This window comes from Anopheles marshallii, chromosome 2 (assembly GCF_943734725.1).
Source record: "Anopheles marshallii chromosome 2, idAnoMarsDA_429_01, whole genome shotgun sequence".
Taxonomy (NCBI): Eukaryota; Metazoa; Arthropoda; class Insecta; order Diptera; family Culicidae; genus Anopheles; species Anopheles marshallii.
In genome coordinates this window covers 52,212,972-52,232,120 of record NC_071326.1, presented here as the reverse complement: position 1 = coordinate 52,232,120, position 19,149 = coordinate 52,212,972, and the positions used below count along the sequence as shown (strand labels likewise).

Genomic DNA, 19,149 nt, shown 5'->3' with positions numbered 1-19,149 from the left:
GTATTTTCATTGAGAAACCAATCTAATCCTTCTTTCCTAGGCTTAACTTGGCTTGCCATTTGTATGGCGAGCTGTAAGCGGATAAGCCTGGAAACGTCAAAACGCATACAAAAAACTGGCTTAGAACGTGATCTACCCCACTAACAGAATCGTTGTTACACTGGTGTTAAAGGTGTGAAATGTTTTAATAGTGACATGAATACATCGTTGGAAATTGGAACTTTGACATGTCTTGCAATGCAAACAACATAAACCTGAATGATAATGCAAAGTTGTTGATATAACTGCAAAAATCAACAAATATTCGATGGGCTTGAATCCCCATGGAGACGCCTTGTACCTGACGCGAATGTTACTACGGAGTTTTCGAGTTCAAGTTGGAACCACTTCTGTATTACTCCATAATGTACAGCTATACTAGGATTTGATGCAGATGTTATACGAAGATAAGATGTGATGACGTTTACCTCAACACATTCCAGTTCAACTTGAAAAGAATCTAGAAATGGTTCCAACTTTACCATTTGAATTAGAAAACCATCCCCTGAGAATCCGGATAAGATAGGAGAATAACATGGAAATTGATATAATATCTTTTAGTTATAACGATTTTGTAATGTTTGTTGGGGTTAGGCTTGTTTTACCAAACGGGATTATTTTGCCTTGTACATAATTGCTGGAAAAGTAGTATGTATGTTTTTAAACATTAAACTTTAACACGTTTTATCGCTCACTATTGGTCCCTTCGTTTTCGTCCGTCATCAGTTTTATAGTTTATATGTCAAATTGTCTTTTAACTACAATGTCTAAGCAACATGGATAATCTTAAACCCGATTCATTTAACCCGAATAATCGCCGTTCCACTTGAACAACTTTTGAATAATTGTTATTTAACATTGCATTACATTGTACTATTTTGATGTTGCTTGTCTAACTTTTTATCACATGTATTTTCATTTTTCTTTGAAAACAGTTTAAAGCTTCCAACGTAGTACTTTTGAAAGCCTTATTTTGTCGAACAATCGGTGATGACGATGATTGTTCCTGTCACATATTCTGAGTATACATTTTTCTCATTTTTGTCTACTTGTTCCCAGGAAGAGTTTATGTGATGCCGCTGATTTCTAACTAATACTCCCACAACATACCTTTCCACAACGATTACGCTATTCGAGTTACCCCTGCAGGGTAACAGATAGAGGAAAAGTTTATTTATTGCGAAACTTCCACCGGACAGTATCGTATACTGAAAAATATGTTTAGTGTGAGTCTTTGGCAACGGTCCCTATTATAGTACTTTTGGAACGACCACAGTTCCAGTGCTTGAACAATTTTGCAACACAACACTTCATTGGGGCATTGCTACCGGGAGGCATCTTCGATGGTCATCATCAGGTTGTCCAGAAGTGTCCCTTTTTGGGTCATTTTTTCTTCTCACTGTTGCTCTCTCTGTAGTCAGATTTTGTGAAGCTATAAAAGTTCTCATCGTTGTTTACATTTTCCAACCATATTAAGCATAGGTAGTTTACGGACATTTCGTGCAGATACACTACATTTGAATGTGTATGGTATGGTTTTTTCCGCTTTACTACTGCAAGGGGACAAAAAACAACTATATCTGGCATTTTGCATTACTGCACTGTAGGCAGTACACAGTTCAATTTAGTTTCCGCTTTTTTTATCTTGTTTGCATAAAAGCAGCAAAGTTGATGCTATACTACGTCCGGTTTCTTGCTGCTGCTTGGATGTTAAACAAAGATGGAAGGAGAAAATAGATGCTCAACACTGACCCATCTATGCTTGAAGCTGGTTTTTTTCTTTCAGTCTGTCAACACTTTTCCACTATCACTCACCCAACAACCGAAAAAGGTTACCCTCTGGGCAATGACATGAAATTTCCATCACCACAGTGTCAAAAACCATCCCATCACCCTCGAATGACCATGTCGAATCGGTCACAGGGACACAGACGAGAAGAAAAAAGGATATAATGATGACATTTAACCACATCCTTGTTTACCCTGGGCGGTGAAGGAGAAAATTTTACCACCCAGAAACGTTTTTTGTGTGGCATGATTTGGAAAGTTGTACTTTTGTGATGCGGACCAAGGCAACTCCGGCATTAGTTTATGCTGAAAGGAAATAAATCGTATGCCCAACGGTATGCGGTTGCTACACAGTGCGTAAAAAAATATAAAATATCCACTTTAAATGAGATCTTTTAGATACACTGAGTGGCAGCCATAAAAACACAACAAGTATCTCCCGTACAACTTATTGCTTTGAGCGATTTTCTTCTAATTCGTCTTTTTCGCAAACCGAAACGAGGATTTGTTGTTGAAGCTGATCCTCTCATTTAAATGTCTTCAGAAAAGGGTCGCTTTCATTATTGCCATCCGGCCCTACGCAGTTATTTCGCCTGGCGCTAGATACCAGACACACTGCTCTTCCTTGGATACGTTTCATTTCGGGTAAAGGTGTAGTGAACCCTCCAGAGGCATACTGTCAGGCGAGCTTTTGACATCTCAATGCGAAAAGGTTTCCTTTTGGTTTAACCTACAAAAGTAAAGGGCGCAAGCACGGGCAACACAACCACCACCAAAAAAATGCAAGATATCCGGAAAGTGGTATGAGTCGACAAGCAGAACGCCTCGACACGATAAATAGCTGTCAAAAGTTGGCAAGATCTGAATTAAGAATGAAGATTAGATGCAAATAAATGGTTTAGAGTGGCGCATTATTACTGTACTCATAGCCATGAATAAAAGCTTGTCCGCCAGCGCGGAACGGACATCTTCAGACGACCAGAACCGAGGATCTGTTCATGTTTGAAGGACCTGTCCGTACGCAATGTTTGGGTTGTACGAGTCGGGCTTCGTCACTCGCCCCTGTCAACGGACCGTTGAAGTAGTTAAAAGGGGTCAGTTTTGTAGAATGAGGAGAAATTGCTTTTGTGCTACACAACCATCAACCCGTTGCCGAGAAGCTCTTTCGTCTTGTTGCGCCCTTGTTGAACGCTTGTTCTGTTTATCAAGATGAGATTCTTTCGTGTCACATTATGCGATTGAGCTGTCTTATCAAGGCAATACCTACCGTGTCGGGTTGGCATTTCGTCCGGATGTGTGCAATTGAACGATTAAAGCCACAATAATGTCACCAACTGAAATGTTTGTCCCCGGGCTCGGGAAGCATCACCACCATCACATTTCGAACCCGGATGTCTTTAATTAAAACCATTTCCGGTTTTAAGCAAGGGAAAGCTTGAAACAAATTAAACTGATCGCTAGTCAAAGCGACTGCTAGCAAGGCGGCAGTTGACCGCAAGGGGCCATCAACACTTGACAGCTAATTTTTGTTTCAAGGCACCGAGTGTCGAAGGGGACGAAGGGGAATAGAACGGCTGAAATAATACGGTTGATTCATCTTGTAGCAAGCTTTCATAGCTTGGGAGGACCAAAACCAAACAAAACCCATAAAAGTACATACAAACATCCGATTCCAACACTAAACGGAAGCTCCCTATCAAAAGAGAAGAATGAGTACATGTTTTTTGTCCTTTATATTGTCTGATTTCCATCCTCGTCGGTGTGCATTGCCTTTCCGGTTGGACACCGTAATGTTGTGTACGGTGCAAAGGCGAACTACGGCGAGCAGTTGGCGAACAAATGTGAACGTATGACAACGATGTCGACGGACTACGCTTACCAGCATGAGTGGTATCGAACCGGAAACCTGCAGATGCAGGAAGCTTCGAGCAGTGAAAGCCGTCGGAGGGGTACTTTTTTACGGAACATACTGAACGAACAAATCGAGCATGACGCCCGGCGATCGATCGAGTGAAATCCGACTGTTATGCGAAAGAACGACGGTCGATCCAAGAGTGTTGATTTGTTGGTCCCCGAAGAGATTCGAAAGGCATAGTAGGAAGATAGACGAAAAGATGGGACTGCTGGCCGACAGGCAAATCATCGATAGAAGGAGACGGTGCCAAAGCAACATAAAAAAAATCAAAAGAAGGTCAATCGGAAAGATGTCGCTGGCAATGATGTGATGCAGGAAAAATTGATTGTGTCGTAAATGGAAAATTTATAAATTGTGTCGCCGGAAGTGACCTTTTCAGTATGCAAACATTTAACAAGCCGCGACACGAACAAACTTATAGAAAGGGACATGTGTCGTTGGAAGTGAAACAAGACGCGCATTGAAACGGTTAAATCAACGTGAAGATGAGTTTTAGGTTTATTAAAACCTGTAATTTTATTCAAAAAATAGGTAACTAAATAAATAAAAAACAATGTTAATAAATTCTCATTTATATCCTCCAATAAGACGGCATTTGCCGTATTATCAACATAGTGTTGAGGTTTTTACAAACTTTACAAGGCATTTCCTCCTTGCAAATTGTCTTATCCCGCGCATACTCGGTTAATGTTAATAAATTAACCTTTAGTTAATTACATAATATCTATTAAATTGGGGGCCATTTTATTGGAAATTCAAAATCTTCAAAAGGCATTATCGAAATAGTTCTTGCACCGGAGTACATTTCAAAATATTTCTTCTAATCCACTTTAGATTTCTCATGTGTGATTTGGCATTGTCCCCAGGAAAAAGTGGGCCCACTCTGTCCGTTTCTGAGCGATGTTGATCAATTACTAACCCAAAACTTGTTATTTAATATTTCTGAAACTCTGATTTCCTGTTCTATTTTATCTTTAGTGACCTCAATAGCTCTAAGCCTAACATATGTGTCTCTTTTTGACTTTATTTACGCGTAGCTGGATAGACAATCTTGCATACGGGGGATTGGTCCGGATACGCATTTGGAGTGATCCTGTCGTATGAAGACAGTCGCCGCTACCAATACCACCAACGGGTCGCTCCGGCGGAATTCCGTTCTAAACTTATTCAACTTATTCTAGTACGCATTTTATTTTATTTTTCCTATTAAGTGCTATACTTCGTTCCTAGCTCTCGTTATACAATTGTCAAGTACCATTGCTCAATCATTCTCTGTGGTCCGTGGTTTCTATGCCGTCATCTAGTCGTGTCACCTGACGCCGTGCTAAGGATGTCTAAACGCCAGGGACGTCAAACGATTTGAAACGCAACTGCCGTTAATCCTGTTTTTCCCATCTGGCTTAACAAAAGAAAGACCTAACATAAATTGTTAAGCATTTGAAAACTAAAATATTATCTATGGGTAAAGTATGCTCAAGATTTGAAGTATGTAGCAAAAATATAAATTCAAAGATCCGGAGTAGTTTTTAAAACTTGTTGAACGCAATCAACGAAACGTAAAAGTGTCCTGTACTTTTCTATAAACTTACTATGAAATCGTTTGAAATTGTAGCATACAATATTTTTACAACAGCACAATCTCTAGAACCGTCTTTTCCTGCAAAACGATAGCAGTTTTTTTTTTATGATCCGTGTTTTAAATCATTGAAAAATGAGAAAATACTGATAAAGGCATAAATAAATAAATACGCATAAATATGTGTAGGACGTTGAACAAATATGCGTCACATCCAAGCACTTATATACCAATTCCCACCGCAATTGAAACTTCTCCCATCAATGACCTGTTTGGACACCAGAACTTTGCCTAGGATTTATTTCATGCTTCAACAGACAGCGAAACAACTGCAAAACTCTTCATTCAAATCAACTACAAGCCACTTTAGGACACCATTGCTATCCCTCCCTCACAAAGCCTCTTCAAATCGTCAGACCAGCTGGCCACGCAGGAGTAATGTTGGTTCCCAGCCGAACGATATGAAGCTGCAGAATACCTCAAAAAAGAAAAAAAAAACAAAAACTTTCTCCAAATGACTCTAGCGCGGTACTTTCGATGGATCACTTTCTATATTTGTATTGCGTTTACGTTTCACCATTTTTTGTTTTTCGATGCTGTTGCTTTACATTGCTGTTTTGGAGAAACAAGCAAAAAGCCAGGAAGAAAGTCACAAAACGGCAGTTAAAAAAACAGACACCTTTTGCGTTTTCAGCCGAACCCACATTAACTTTCCAATGTGTGTGTGTGTGTTTGTTTGTTTGTTCCCTTTTTGTGATCTGTTTTCTTGAATACCAGGATAACAAAAACAAGCCGTACAACGAACGGTACGAAACACACGCGACAATGACTTGGCGGAAGCCTAAGAAGCAAAGTTCAGAAAATTAATTTAAAGTTCAAATAGCTTACGTGCTCAAAGTTTGGGAGCACGATATAAATTTGATTAGGTTCCATTTCCAGCCATCCTGTTCGCTAGATAAGTGAGCTGAGTAGCTTACGTGGGATAGTGGAGGATGTGTTGGGTGCGTGTATTTGTTTGTTTTGTTTTTTACTGTTTAGATTAAGTTTTTCTGTTCGCTACCTTCGGTGTTGCTTTGTCAAATTGAAATACGTTATGTTTGTTTTGCTGGTATGGTTGTGTCATGTTACACCGTAAAAAAGGCGAAGCCGATTGATTGAACCAAGAAACCTTAATATCCGTCCGGCGGTCGAATCAACAAGCGCTGGAAGAGACAAATAGAAAACATCACAAATCAGCGCATTTTCATTTCAACAACAAGTTTAATGTTATCAGTGCCGACCAATCTAGCGGAACGAGTGATTTCAGCTGCTTAGTTTTTCTTTTTTTTTACCTTACCCATCCTACCAACAAGCTAGAGCTGATTTGAAGTGTGTGAACTTATTTTGAAAAGTTTCCGAAAAAGGACATACCACATGACACGAAGTTTTCGGGTGTTGTTTGCCCTAACGAAATGATTCGTGGGGAGGAAAACTTTCTTGTCCAACCACAAAAGGCAAACGGTTTGTTGACTTTTAATGTTGCGAGAATATAACGGAAAATGGTATTCACCGCATCGTTCCTAGTTTAAATCACTTATAGAGCATGAAATTTCACTCGACCCTGCTGTTAATAGGTGGAGGTATTAATTGAAATTTGAAAATATGTGTGTATGAAAAGCTTATTTATCAGAAATAGGATAGATTACGGTTGTATGTAGCTAAATTAATACCACTCGAATAATTCAACTGAAAGTGAAGCGAAACGCACCACTATCGGCCTACCATTACCGCATTACACTTGAAGCTCGGTTCAATCCATAAAAAGGATGTATTCTCTAGGTAACACTTCTAATCTACAATAATTAGCGTGTTTAAGCAACCATTTCCAGGCACAAACACTGTCCATTAACTCTCCCACACTAACCCAACTCGTTCGTTGGTAGTCATTATTGTCGCACGACCCATTGCGGCGACAGACAATCCGGTACCTTCAGCTAATCTTATGCGGGTGGGAATGTTGATGTCATGTGTGCTACTGTTTCTTTTCTCCCTGTGCTTACCGGTGGTTCATTTTCCTTTTAATGCTCGATCGACTAACGAACCATCGCATGGAAACCGCGTATGCAATACGGTTCTCTCACGACGCCGGTAAGTCGCTAGAAGTCACAAGAAAAGCAAGCAAGAATTAGCTCCAGCAAGGCAAAAACATGAAAACGACAAAACAAATCGTGCACAGCGAAAAAGAAAACAAATATTCGTAGATGTTATAACGAGAAGCAAAAACCGCGAATAAGCCAATAACGGCAGCAATACAACAGAACAACAGAAATACATATACGACCGCATACATACAACTCGGAGCGTGCGTTAGAGCAGCGAGATCGAGAGTCGTCTCGATTGCTACGCTGACCTGCATTTTGCTCAAACAATCTCAACAAATACACACAAGGCACCGGGGGATGCGTTCCTGAGCGTGCTGGTAGACACTGAAGAACCAAAGCTGGTCATGGTACCAGTTTCTTTACTGCGGTTTTGCTACAAAAGTTTTCTTTTGCTGCACGAAGTATGCTAACCCACACCATGAACGCCATGTTACCCTAAAGGGTTTTCCACACCGTCTACCAACCCGTCTCCAGCTTTATTGGGATGTATCTTTTTTTATCCTTCCCTTGCTTGTGTTTCAGCACGTATGTGGCATGCTCGTGGGTAGCGAAAGAACTTAGATTGAACTCGATTGCACTCACACTCTTTACCACTCGAGACAGTACCGCCTGTGAACTGGCAACCGGTGGGGCCAAACTTGGAACTACCGGAGTGTAAAACAATAGGGGAGGATCCATTTCGTTCTCGATTGTCGTGATCTGAATCACACACGACTTGCCAGAAGGAATTATGTGTACACATGAGCGGAAACCAGGATAAGGGATCTTTTGCACGTTTTTGCTACACACGAACACATACGCCAGCAAACACCTAGAGCTAATGCCAAAGGACAATCCGTGTACGTATGCCAAAGCAATGCACGGAGTAGAAAACGAAAATGTGGCGCTGATGCAAACAAGGAGAAAGATATTCCAATGGTTTCTTATTCATTTGTGTTCCAAGACTATCCAATGATCTTCCACACATCCCTTTCTAAACAGGTCTAGTTAGTCTGAATTGTCCTCATTATACATTTTATATCATTCATTTAACTTTTGGGCAAGATTAAACATTTTCACATGTTTGTACGTCAAATATACAAAATCATCTTACTATCGATGTTATTCTTCAGTATGTGAATAATCCTCTTGAACTTTTTGAAAATTTATGTTTATATTTAATAATTGAAATTAATTAGAAAACATATATAAAAGTAAACTTAATCATCTGAGCATTTTTTAAAGTTCTTTAAAAAAATTATGATGGTTTTTTGTTTGTATTTTTATAAAATGGCTATATTTATTTCAATCTGTCGCTAGCAAACTGCCATTATTTATAGTAGTAAACCTAATATAATACTTTAACAATACTTTATGCATGTTTATGGAAACGTAATCGAATAACTTGATTCACGTTTATGAGAGATGTAAAGAAAATATTTCCATTCTTGGACTAAAACTTGCGGCGAGAACAAGCGATGAGCTTTATAGAACTGCGTATACCTTGGCATTATTTATGTTTTAATGGTCTAATTTAAAAGTTGGCTAAGTTATTTTTGGAAATAATTATAGGCAACAACAAAACACCTTTTAATTTTTCGATTGTTTAACTTTCCATTCAAATTATGGCAATGATTAAATTTAGATGATATTCTTAATTAATGGGTTAACTATAAAGGTGGTCGCTTAACATGCAGTTTAAAATTTTGTTGATTTAATTATCTAACAGAGAGCAAAGGAGAAAAGTGAAAGAACTGATAAAAATTACTGTATGACTTATTGGAACTCTTACTTATGAAATTTGTAAATGAGAAGTTGTTTTGGTAATTTTTATATTTTATCTCGTGCCGTTACATCGATAACTCCATTTCGAATAGATCGATACGATTTGAAGTACGATACGCATTTTAAACCACAAATAATAAATCGCAAAAGCTAATGTCATAAATGTATAAAATAAACAATTGAAACTCTTAAATGCAAAAAATGATTTATCGTGCAAGGTTTTTGAGTGTCTACGATTCTATGATTAGAAAATCATTACCAAAAAAATTATCTAACACAGAGCAATTGATCATTGAGATTGGTTTGGTGGTATTCACATAAGCCACCCTACCGCTGATCCATTTTAATTCGCTCGTTTGCATGACAGATACCAAAAAAGGAAGCTTAAACTTTGATTGTAATGCTCCTAATCAACACTCCGAGCGTATATTCAAACGCCGTCATCATCACCGTTAAACCATAATAGTTGCAATTTCGGCACATTTAATTAATGTGCAAATGGGAGCAGCGCTTCTGTTGCTCTATTACCCTGACGATGAAAGCCACTAACATGTTACGTGCATCTGCTGTTCACTCGTACACGTTATGTTCATTTGCACCTACTAGCAGCTAGAAGTTCTTCAGAACCGAGGACATAGTCCAGTGCCACGGTTATGAAAACAAAGTGAACAAAGCTGTACCATGGGTATTATCCCTTGCGCGGGCGAGCGGTTCTTGCAGCGGGATGAAGTCAGAACCAGACCTTTGCTTCAGTCGGAAATTGCCAACGCCTCCAATAAATAACCTGCTTACATGCCCCACATGCCATTGCGGTGGAATTGCACTAGATTCTGCCGAGTGCGGCATCGAACACCGTGCCTATAATCATGTACCTGTCTCTCGTTTGGAATGTCCTCCCGCTAGTACTCCTACATCCCACACTACCAACTTTAAAGTCCCAACGGAAAGTTCGCTGGCGGTAACAGGGTGGATAATTTCCATTCTAAATGGCCCCCAATGACCGACAGTGCAGCTCTCCTCACCTCAGTGTTCCTTCCAGTTCAGTAGCATTATGCGTCGTTGCAATCCCTGACTGCCGCTCCCACTCGTTGGTCTTGCTGCACACCAACAGAATTGGTGTTGTATCAACCTCCCATTATATCCCAAAAGCGATTGCAAATTTCCTACCATCACCACCCCACCTACCTGTTCGGGACGCGTTGCCACACGACCACCGGTGCCAGTATGATGATCATGAACCATACCGACGGAAATCTTTCCCTTGTCCACTTTTCCGCACTGCAGCGTACCAACTTTCATGTAAAGCCCATTTAAACATAATTAGAACTATTTCGATGATGAGCAATAAATTGTTCTTGTTAACTTTAATTAAATGAAGCTATTATGCACCATGCATGTGCCTTTTTGCCTACAGAACCGTTGAAATTCACCCGTACTATCCATGCACAACGGTCGTAGACATAATCTAGGCACATGTGTCGTCGCCAAGTCACGTGCCACTGAAACAATGTTCATGTCAGTCAAAAGTTTATTATTCTTCTTTGCCAAGAGTGTCCAGCGCATGAGTTATGGTCAGCAGCATGCTTTCCATAACTAATGCATTTTAAAGCTAAGACTAAGAATGTCTCCGATGTTCGAGAGACAATCGATGTTCTTCGTTATTGACTATTTACAATGGGTTTAGCAATGTGATTTACAATGTAGCGACGATTGACACGAGTTTCTTTCATGAGTTTATGCATGTGATTTGGAAAATAGATTGAACATTTTCATTAGAACACCATAATTCATAGAAATTTGTTGTTGTCACAAAACTTTAAAACGCACACAGGTGACCGCTAGGTACAATAGCTTCAAAACGAGGAACAACGACAGCTGGAGTGAGTAATAGATTTAATTATCGTTAACACTCCTTCGCGCTCAAGTTAGCTCTCCATGCTTTGCTGTTGGCCAACGTAACCCTCCCGTGAGAAATTACGTCGATCCGCCGGGTAAGCTCCGTTCGACGAGTTGCCTGTAGTTGTTGTTTTTCCCATCCCTACTTCCGCCCGTTTGCTGTTCCAGCACAGACACACGGGTGTCCTGCAGCGATGTTGGTACACCGGTATCTCTACGGAACCATCAACCAAGTGCACTTGTTGCTGCACTTCATTGTGCAGGGTGTTTGTCTTCAGGTTCCTCTTATCATCACCGATCCGAGCCCCCGGACCCGTACGACGTGCTCTCGGTCTGTTGTTAGTTATTGAAAATGAATTGGATTAACGCTTGGCTGAGCGGGATTATAAATCACTTCCGGTTTGTTGAGCAGCGAAAAACACTGCATTTCACGCTCGAGACCAGGTTTCTTAGTGGTGGCGCTTCCCAGAGGAAGCAGGGTCCAGGGTGCTTTGCTGCTTAATTCTGGCCGACCGATTCCACTTGCATCCGGATGGGTGCGGATGAATCAAGAAGCAAACCGTTTACATGTATTGTTCTCCTTTAGATTAAGCCCTCGTAGCAGTGCCGGTTAGCATGCAGTGCATACCCAGGCAATGGCAGCAAAGTGTAGCTACAATGCTGGCAGTAGTAGTTTTAATTAAATTTTAGTAATCGTTCTGTGGGGCTGGATAAAGCAGCATGATCTGTTTCTCCAATTTTTGTTTTCTGCACATCTCCTCGGCACTCTTCGATACGGTAAACATGTTCTGATAAGCTATCCGTTCTTTGGTGTTCTGAATTAATTCGAAAACCAGGGGGTAACAAATGTGCATTTTATTTGCGAAGAAAAAACTTTGGCTTCTTTGGCCAAGATTTTCTAAATCTAAATAGGAAAACAGTTCTCGCAGCGTTCATTTACGCAACTGAAAGGTTCATGCAACTTCGCTTCATGCAACACATGCAAACAGTGTTTGTGCTATTTGCTGTTTCTAATGCTTGTGATATGCATTGATAAACATTGCTAATGGAACAATTTAAGCTCTGTTCATTGCGTTTCATTGAGATTGATTCTGTACGTCACATCTACTGACCAGTTGTCTGTGACTTGAATTTCCCACAGCTATATACTCACTGATGCGACCAGGTGTATACGAAATCCAGCAAACCTCTCCATGGCTCAGAACTGCGTTTATTATGTGTATTTAACTGCATTTAAGCGTATACTATGCATTTAGTGTAATGCTTGTGTTTAATTTATTTAATATCAACAGAGTTCAGAGTGATAAGACATAATGATAAACGGTTACATTCCGGAATTTAAAATAAGATTCTAAAATTATGTACCGCATAGGAATTCACCAAGTAAAGACTCAATTTATATACTTCAACATCTTGAAAATACAAGGCAGTTATTAAATATTCGCTTTTTGAACAGAAAACCACTTCCGATAAATTAATAAATTTATCAATTTGCGATTATCCCAAGTATCAATCCACGATTTACCAGGGAGTCCGACTAATTTGACTCCGAGTCTGGAAGGAGACAGTAGTGTCGAGGCTTCAGATAGAAGCTTGTTTCCTGTTGTCTCAATGACAATTCCTCATTTTATCCTGCTATGCGGTATCTCTAGCACATTGTTCGTGTCGTTTCCGTTTCCTTCTGCTCAAAAACCCAAGAATAAATAATGATCGATCTAGCAATGGGACAGATTGTTCATCGTATCATGCCAGAAGTGCGGTACGGAGTGTTTTGTATTGGTAGAAGGATTTGTTCTCAATGTATTGAACTTCCTGGTGTATTGCCGTGCGGAACACCACTTCAACGTGTTATGTATGTTCTACGTTCGTTCATGTAGGAATGGAGGCGCCTTGTCCGTAAGTCTTTCGTGGCGCCGATTCCGGAACAAGTTCGTCGTGCGCAAACCCAAAAATCGAAACGTGACACACGAAAATTCAGCACATTGTTTTATCTGCTATTTTCTTAATATGTTCTCTCTTCCATTGAGACGATGCAAACCGTACTTTTTCTTTTTATGCTAGTACCGTGGCAACAACAACAACTAATACACCGATGTCAACGGGTGGTGCTGCGCTGTTGATTGATAGTGATCATTATGCTTTTTAATAGCAAATAGACGAAAGTTTCTCAACCCTACCTATTTGCTGTTATTTCCAATTTCGTTTCATCCTTTTCATCCGTTTCATGGTGGAACACGTACTCTCGTACTCGGGCTGTTTTTTTTTGTGCCTTCCGGTGTGAAATTTCGCTTCGCGTCTTTATCTAACACTTCTTCTTCGACCAAACGGCCATCGTTGAACCAACGAACTAACCTTCACCCGTGAAAGAAACTTTTAACCATTTTCAATCCTCTCCTCAGTGATGGTGATTGCACAGTGATGACGACAGTGCTACTAACGGAGCTTGGTAAACTGGCCATGGTTATGGTTACTTCACGCTACTCAAACTCTGCAAAAAAATCTGTAGCATGGACATAAAAAATAACGGTCAATTAAATTTAATTAAAGATGCTTTTGCCCCGGAAGATTAACTTGATTTTATGGGTTTAATATTAACTTAGGACGATGGGGATCATTTTTGGCAACAGGATTCACTTCCTCGCCCGAGTGAAGTATGATAGGAGGAAAACGAAGAAAATTCATTTGACAACCGCTTAGTCGGTGTCTTCATACTGTTCTAAACATTGCTAGCATGTGACACAATCATGTTTTTTTTAGATTATTCGTTACGATTGCACCGTAAAAGTATATCGTGCATCGTGTGTCGTTTCGTATCATACCTGTTCACTTTGCTTACAGACGCCCTATTGCGGTTTTGCGTTAAATATCAGTTGTTTTATATTTAACAGAATTTATCAGCGCACATTTTCAGTAGACAAATTATTGCTCTATTGCTAATGAATAGTTATAGTTCAGCGTTGTTTTTTTTATCTTTTGTAGCCATGTTTATTATGCACAATCAAAATTTGAAAAGATTTGTCAATTTGTAAAAGTCTCTACAAAATCAATGCTACCACTACTTCCAAAACTTTATTCGAAACGAGGAAGCGAATATGTTTTACATGGTGGATATAGCCTATTTGGCGTTTAAATCATCTTCTCCCAGTTTAGGGAAGGATACAGTGTCAAATAGCAGTCCTATACTGGACACTCAACGGCAGATGTCACCATAAAGCAGAGCAGCCACTGAAGATGAAGATCGATGGAAACCTCTTCGTTACTCTTATAGGTTTAACCAATCGGATAATCAGTGCCTCAACACCTGGGAAAGGTAAACTTTGTTGGGCGGAAGAATTAGTCGAGGACAATCTCCTAGAAGGAACGGCTTAAATTCTAGTAAATACTTTCTATATGTCTGATTAAAGGTGACGTTTTACGAAAGCCGTCAATCTTCTAACCTCAAACGCATGAGCTATGCAAATCAATTCGAGGACAAAATATGTCAATAATCGCAAAATTAATTGATTAGTTTTGCCAAAAGCTGATATATACAATATTTTAGCGTTCCGTTGCTCGCTAATATACCAACGTATAGTAACAAAACATTTATAAACAAATTCTTAATTACCTATCCATAATGGACGCTATTGAAAAAACTAACAATTTAAGGTTATGTCATGCCACGGATAAATGTCAGCCGGTGGCTATACTAGTCTTAAATTTCCGATAGATTAAATTTATTAATTCAGCTTTATACGTTAATGATGGATCGCGATATTTTGAATACAATTTTGAAAAATAAAGTATATAAAGTATAATAAAGTATTCAACAGTACAGTTGTTTGACTTACCTTGTAATGCATTGTATTTATAATAAGGTCTCTGTTTTATCCTCTCTATTCCAAGGCCATGCTAATGTCTTGAGTTTTTTTCAATTTAAATTTTCATCACAGCTAGTATATCAATTGGTATCCTGTGAGGACCCTTAATTTTAATAAAGCACAGCGAAGGAACAACATTTCAGGACATAGGATTTCAAATAAAAAAGAGGTCCCCACTGTCCGGCGAAAGATAACTGAAAAGTTCAATGGAATGATAACTGTGCTGTACAAAATTGAGTCCAACAAATGGCCTCAATAACCCCCACGGTGGATGATAACTCTAGTAGACGCAGGTTAAGGACAGATGGGACAGTGTGCAAGCGAATGCTCTTCAACAAATCAGGAACTCAAATGCTCACGCTGTGCACGCACCGTATGTGGGCTTACCTTGTAATCTAAAGCACGATCATTCGATGTGTGTATGTTGGAATGTGTAGCATCAAGTAGACGGAAGTTAGTAAGATACATCATCGAAGATTCCGTCCGTCATCTTTTCAATACAATAGACGTGAAGCACATTGTTGTGGCATGTATCAAAACGATTTCCTCCATCAAATTGGACTACGGGCAATACCCACACATCATGGGATAGGAACATGCAAGACGTATTTACTCTCCACTTACGAAAAGCAGTGGGCTCCCACGGTTACAATAATCTCATAGTGGTTCAGTTGTGTAGTGTTACTTACTACCTTCCAGGCACTGTCGCTCACGAACGACCGGAGGCACAGGAATGTTATGCTGTAAACGAGCACCGGCAAGTCGTACGCCAAAGTTACCATCATTTAACAAGATTCAGCAAGTTTAGCATAAAATTATTGTACTAATCTCCGGGGATTTATGGCGATTTGTTGAAATAGTATAACCATTCCTTAGAGTTGCCACAAATAGAAGGTTTCCTACCGGTTCCCTTCGGTCATGAGCCGTTGTGGTAGAGAGGCTAAACCTCGAGAATGGGAGAAAAACATGTAGCGGAAAATTGCATCCATTTTCGCAAAGTATTTCCCCTTCGACTAGCTCAGTTGTGCTTCTCGGTTTGGGTTGAAACGTATAACTATTTACAGCCGGGAACGAACGCTAAATTTATTACCAAAGGAATGTGGTAAATGTGGTCGAACGAGGTGCCGAGATGCTCGTGAATTAGATCGTCGGAAGGGGGTGAATCCTACGTTTCACCCTCAAATGAGACCTTGATGGAACTGTAATAGCGAGCAAGATGTATTCCCCTTAAAAAAAGCAGAGACAGGACATCAACCACCCCTTGTTTTTCTTTCCTTTTTTTAACAGTAAATTATATAATTTTTATATTATTTATAATTTATTTATATAATTATTATATGCTTAACAATGCCGCTTTGCAATGCACGAGTTGTGTATTGATTTATTTTAATTAAACGTGTTTTCTTCATTGCATTGTAACGCTAATCATCCTACCGATCTGCAGCAGATGTATGGAGAGTAAAACGATTTCATTCTCTACCTTCACTCGTTCGCAGTTACATCCCCAAATGGTGCCGCAACTCTAAACGGATGCATAGAAACGCGACGGCAACAGCTTTTCCTGAACATTACGGTAATCCTTGTGATACTGACCGTAATACACTCGTACCGGCCGAACTCGCTGATCCGATAGCTTTCACCGCTTACCACATCGTAATTCCACAGCGAGAGAACTGCAGCATGTGCGCGAATGTGTGAATGAGAAATTTAGAATGTCCGTGTGTGAACGCTAGTGAAAATGTCCACCGACGATGTGTTTCGTTTATTGCATTTCCTGATCAGATTGCTACGTACTCTTCAAACTAACTCCAACTGAGCAACATAGCCGATCGCCCGTATCCGTAAGTCGGCCACAAATTCGGCCAAGGAATTCTGTTCACAACAATAGAACGTGAAAGGGAGTTTACATTCCGGTATGGAGTCGTTTTGCTAGGATAGGTCCGCGCTAAAAATACTTCAATGCTGACAAACAAAAAAGCAGTCTTGGAAACAGGTGAAGCGCGGTGTAGTAAAGCAAATAACCAAGAATGATGTGAGTATAAGTGTGTTACGAACATAAGGAATAGGTTTAAGCTAATGATAAAACAGCACCTTATCCTTAAGATCACAGTGAAGAGGTGAAAAATCAAACATTAACGGTTGACCGGGGTTGTAATTAAGGTGACTGAATGGAATGGATGAATATCTCGTTTGGTGCAGGGTTACGTGTAGGAAACCAATAAGCAGTAATCTAGCTGAAAACTAGCACAAAAACACAAAACAGGCATCATCGTTGACGCGAAACTAATTGGTAAATAAAGAAAATACGCCAACCTTTCGTACGAGATTTACAAAGCAGTAGTAACAGCAGCATGACCAGCATGGAAGGACACATTTAGCCATGCCGGGGCATGGTGTCCTAAACAGCACACACACGGGCAACACGTATCGGGTAGTGAAATTTTTCAATTATTGTTAACATTATTATTATGTTAAATACAGATGAGTTGTGAGGTTTACACACCCAGCCGTGTTGTATGGATGAGGTACAGCAGTAGTTGTGCATTATTTAGGCAGCGCTAGGAGCCATTGTGAATTATTTAGCAACAGTCAAGCAACAAACAACCGCATGTAGCGATGCATCAATGCAAGGTGAGTGAGAAAATTGTAAAAAATATATAAGCGTACTAGGAGAGTTTGTGGGCGGTGTGAAATCAAACAGGTACCAAACAACAACGGACCGGTTGGAACCGTTTTTTTTTTTTTTATTTGCACCGTTCACAACGTGAGACGATTCACTCGGAAAAAGCTCCTTTTCCAGTTCGCATAGCAACAACAAAAACTTATGTAATTAGATTACGTTCGTGTGCGCCATACATGCGGTACAGGGGTACATAAGCAAAGCAAAACAAAACATTGATGTACAGGTAATGTTACCCGTAAGGTGAACCGAAGGATGTGCAGCTCCCTGATGCAGGGGTAAACAAACTTGAAAGTCTACAAAATTAGGTAAAAATTCAACAGCAGTTGCTGTTGCTGCGCACGAAAAAACATGCAGCTCCGTAAACAGGTTAATGTAAGCAAAACTTGGTGGCCTGAAGAAATTGTTTGGGTCCTTTCCAGGGTGTACATAATGCTGAACACCCGCGTGTAGCTACACACAACACACTCACATACTCACACACAAGGCCATGAATGAGCGCTTGTACACTGATAAGCCACCTTATCCTCGACACTTCAATATACACGTGCAAGCCTACATTGTGCACTATCGCTCATGGGTGACACAGCAGAAAGGAAAGGCAAAGGATAATAGCAACCATCTCAAAGGTAATTAATGTGAAAAGAAAGCCGACAAACATGCGGATGCGGATAGGAAACCATATTTGCAATATCTACCGTCGTACGTCGGAAGCCGTACACCGTGCGTGCACTTAATTATCAACGCACGAGCGATGTACGGTCCGGTAGTTCATCCACCAGCTACCAACCAAAGAAAATCACACAAAGAACTCCTACCCTGTAATTGGCTGAAGGCACTCGGGGGGAGTTGGGTAAGAATTTTGTCGCACTTTTGGGAAGGTAAGACAATGGGCACTAATGCTGGGAAATGATGCTGAAGAAAGGTGTAAGAATGCAATTGAAGCTTGCATCTTGCTTCATTGTAATATTCCACATATTCGGTTATTAAACATTTCTGTACTCCACTCAGATATTTTTCACTCCTTGTTAAGCAGGATCACTTTAGGCTTGTGCTACTATTATGTTGCTATTGTATGCAGTAATGCATTGATCAGTTTTCTATTTCCAATAGTTTGTCACATTTATTGATAAATAGTTCCAACATGATAAAAAATATTAATTATCCTTGAACGAAAGGAAGAGAGTCGTTGTTTGTTTAGAAAAGCTAGTATTATAATCACGAATTCAAAGACAAAGTGTTTCCCACAATATTTACACAGTTTTACTGTTTTGCTAGCCTGTATACATTGATTTGCTTAGAAGTTGTATAACTTATAATTCTACATGCAGTACACACAAAAAATGGCAAACGAGCTGAGAAATAATGTACATTGCTAAACCGTTTCAACAATCACAAACGAGGATAAGGAATAACATGAAAACAGTAATACAAAAGAAAACAAACTACAGGACTGGAAAGCGATAAAAGAATCCCAAAAGTTGATAACA

General features: G+C 39.8%; 1 protein-coding gene across 1 annotated transcript in view; it reads left to right on the top strand.

The window, feature by feature from the left end:
• Positions 1-16,612, top strand: part of LOC128718124 (uncharacterized) — a 99,623-nt gene extending 83,011 nt beyond the window's left edge. Inside the window, 1 exon segment of the mRNA XM_053811798.1 lies at positions 16,476-16,612. Within this exon segment, the coding sequence (XP_053667773.1) occupies positions 16,476-16,612 (137 nt within the window).
• Positions 16,613-19,149: the final 2,537 nt, after the last annotated feature.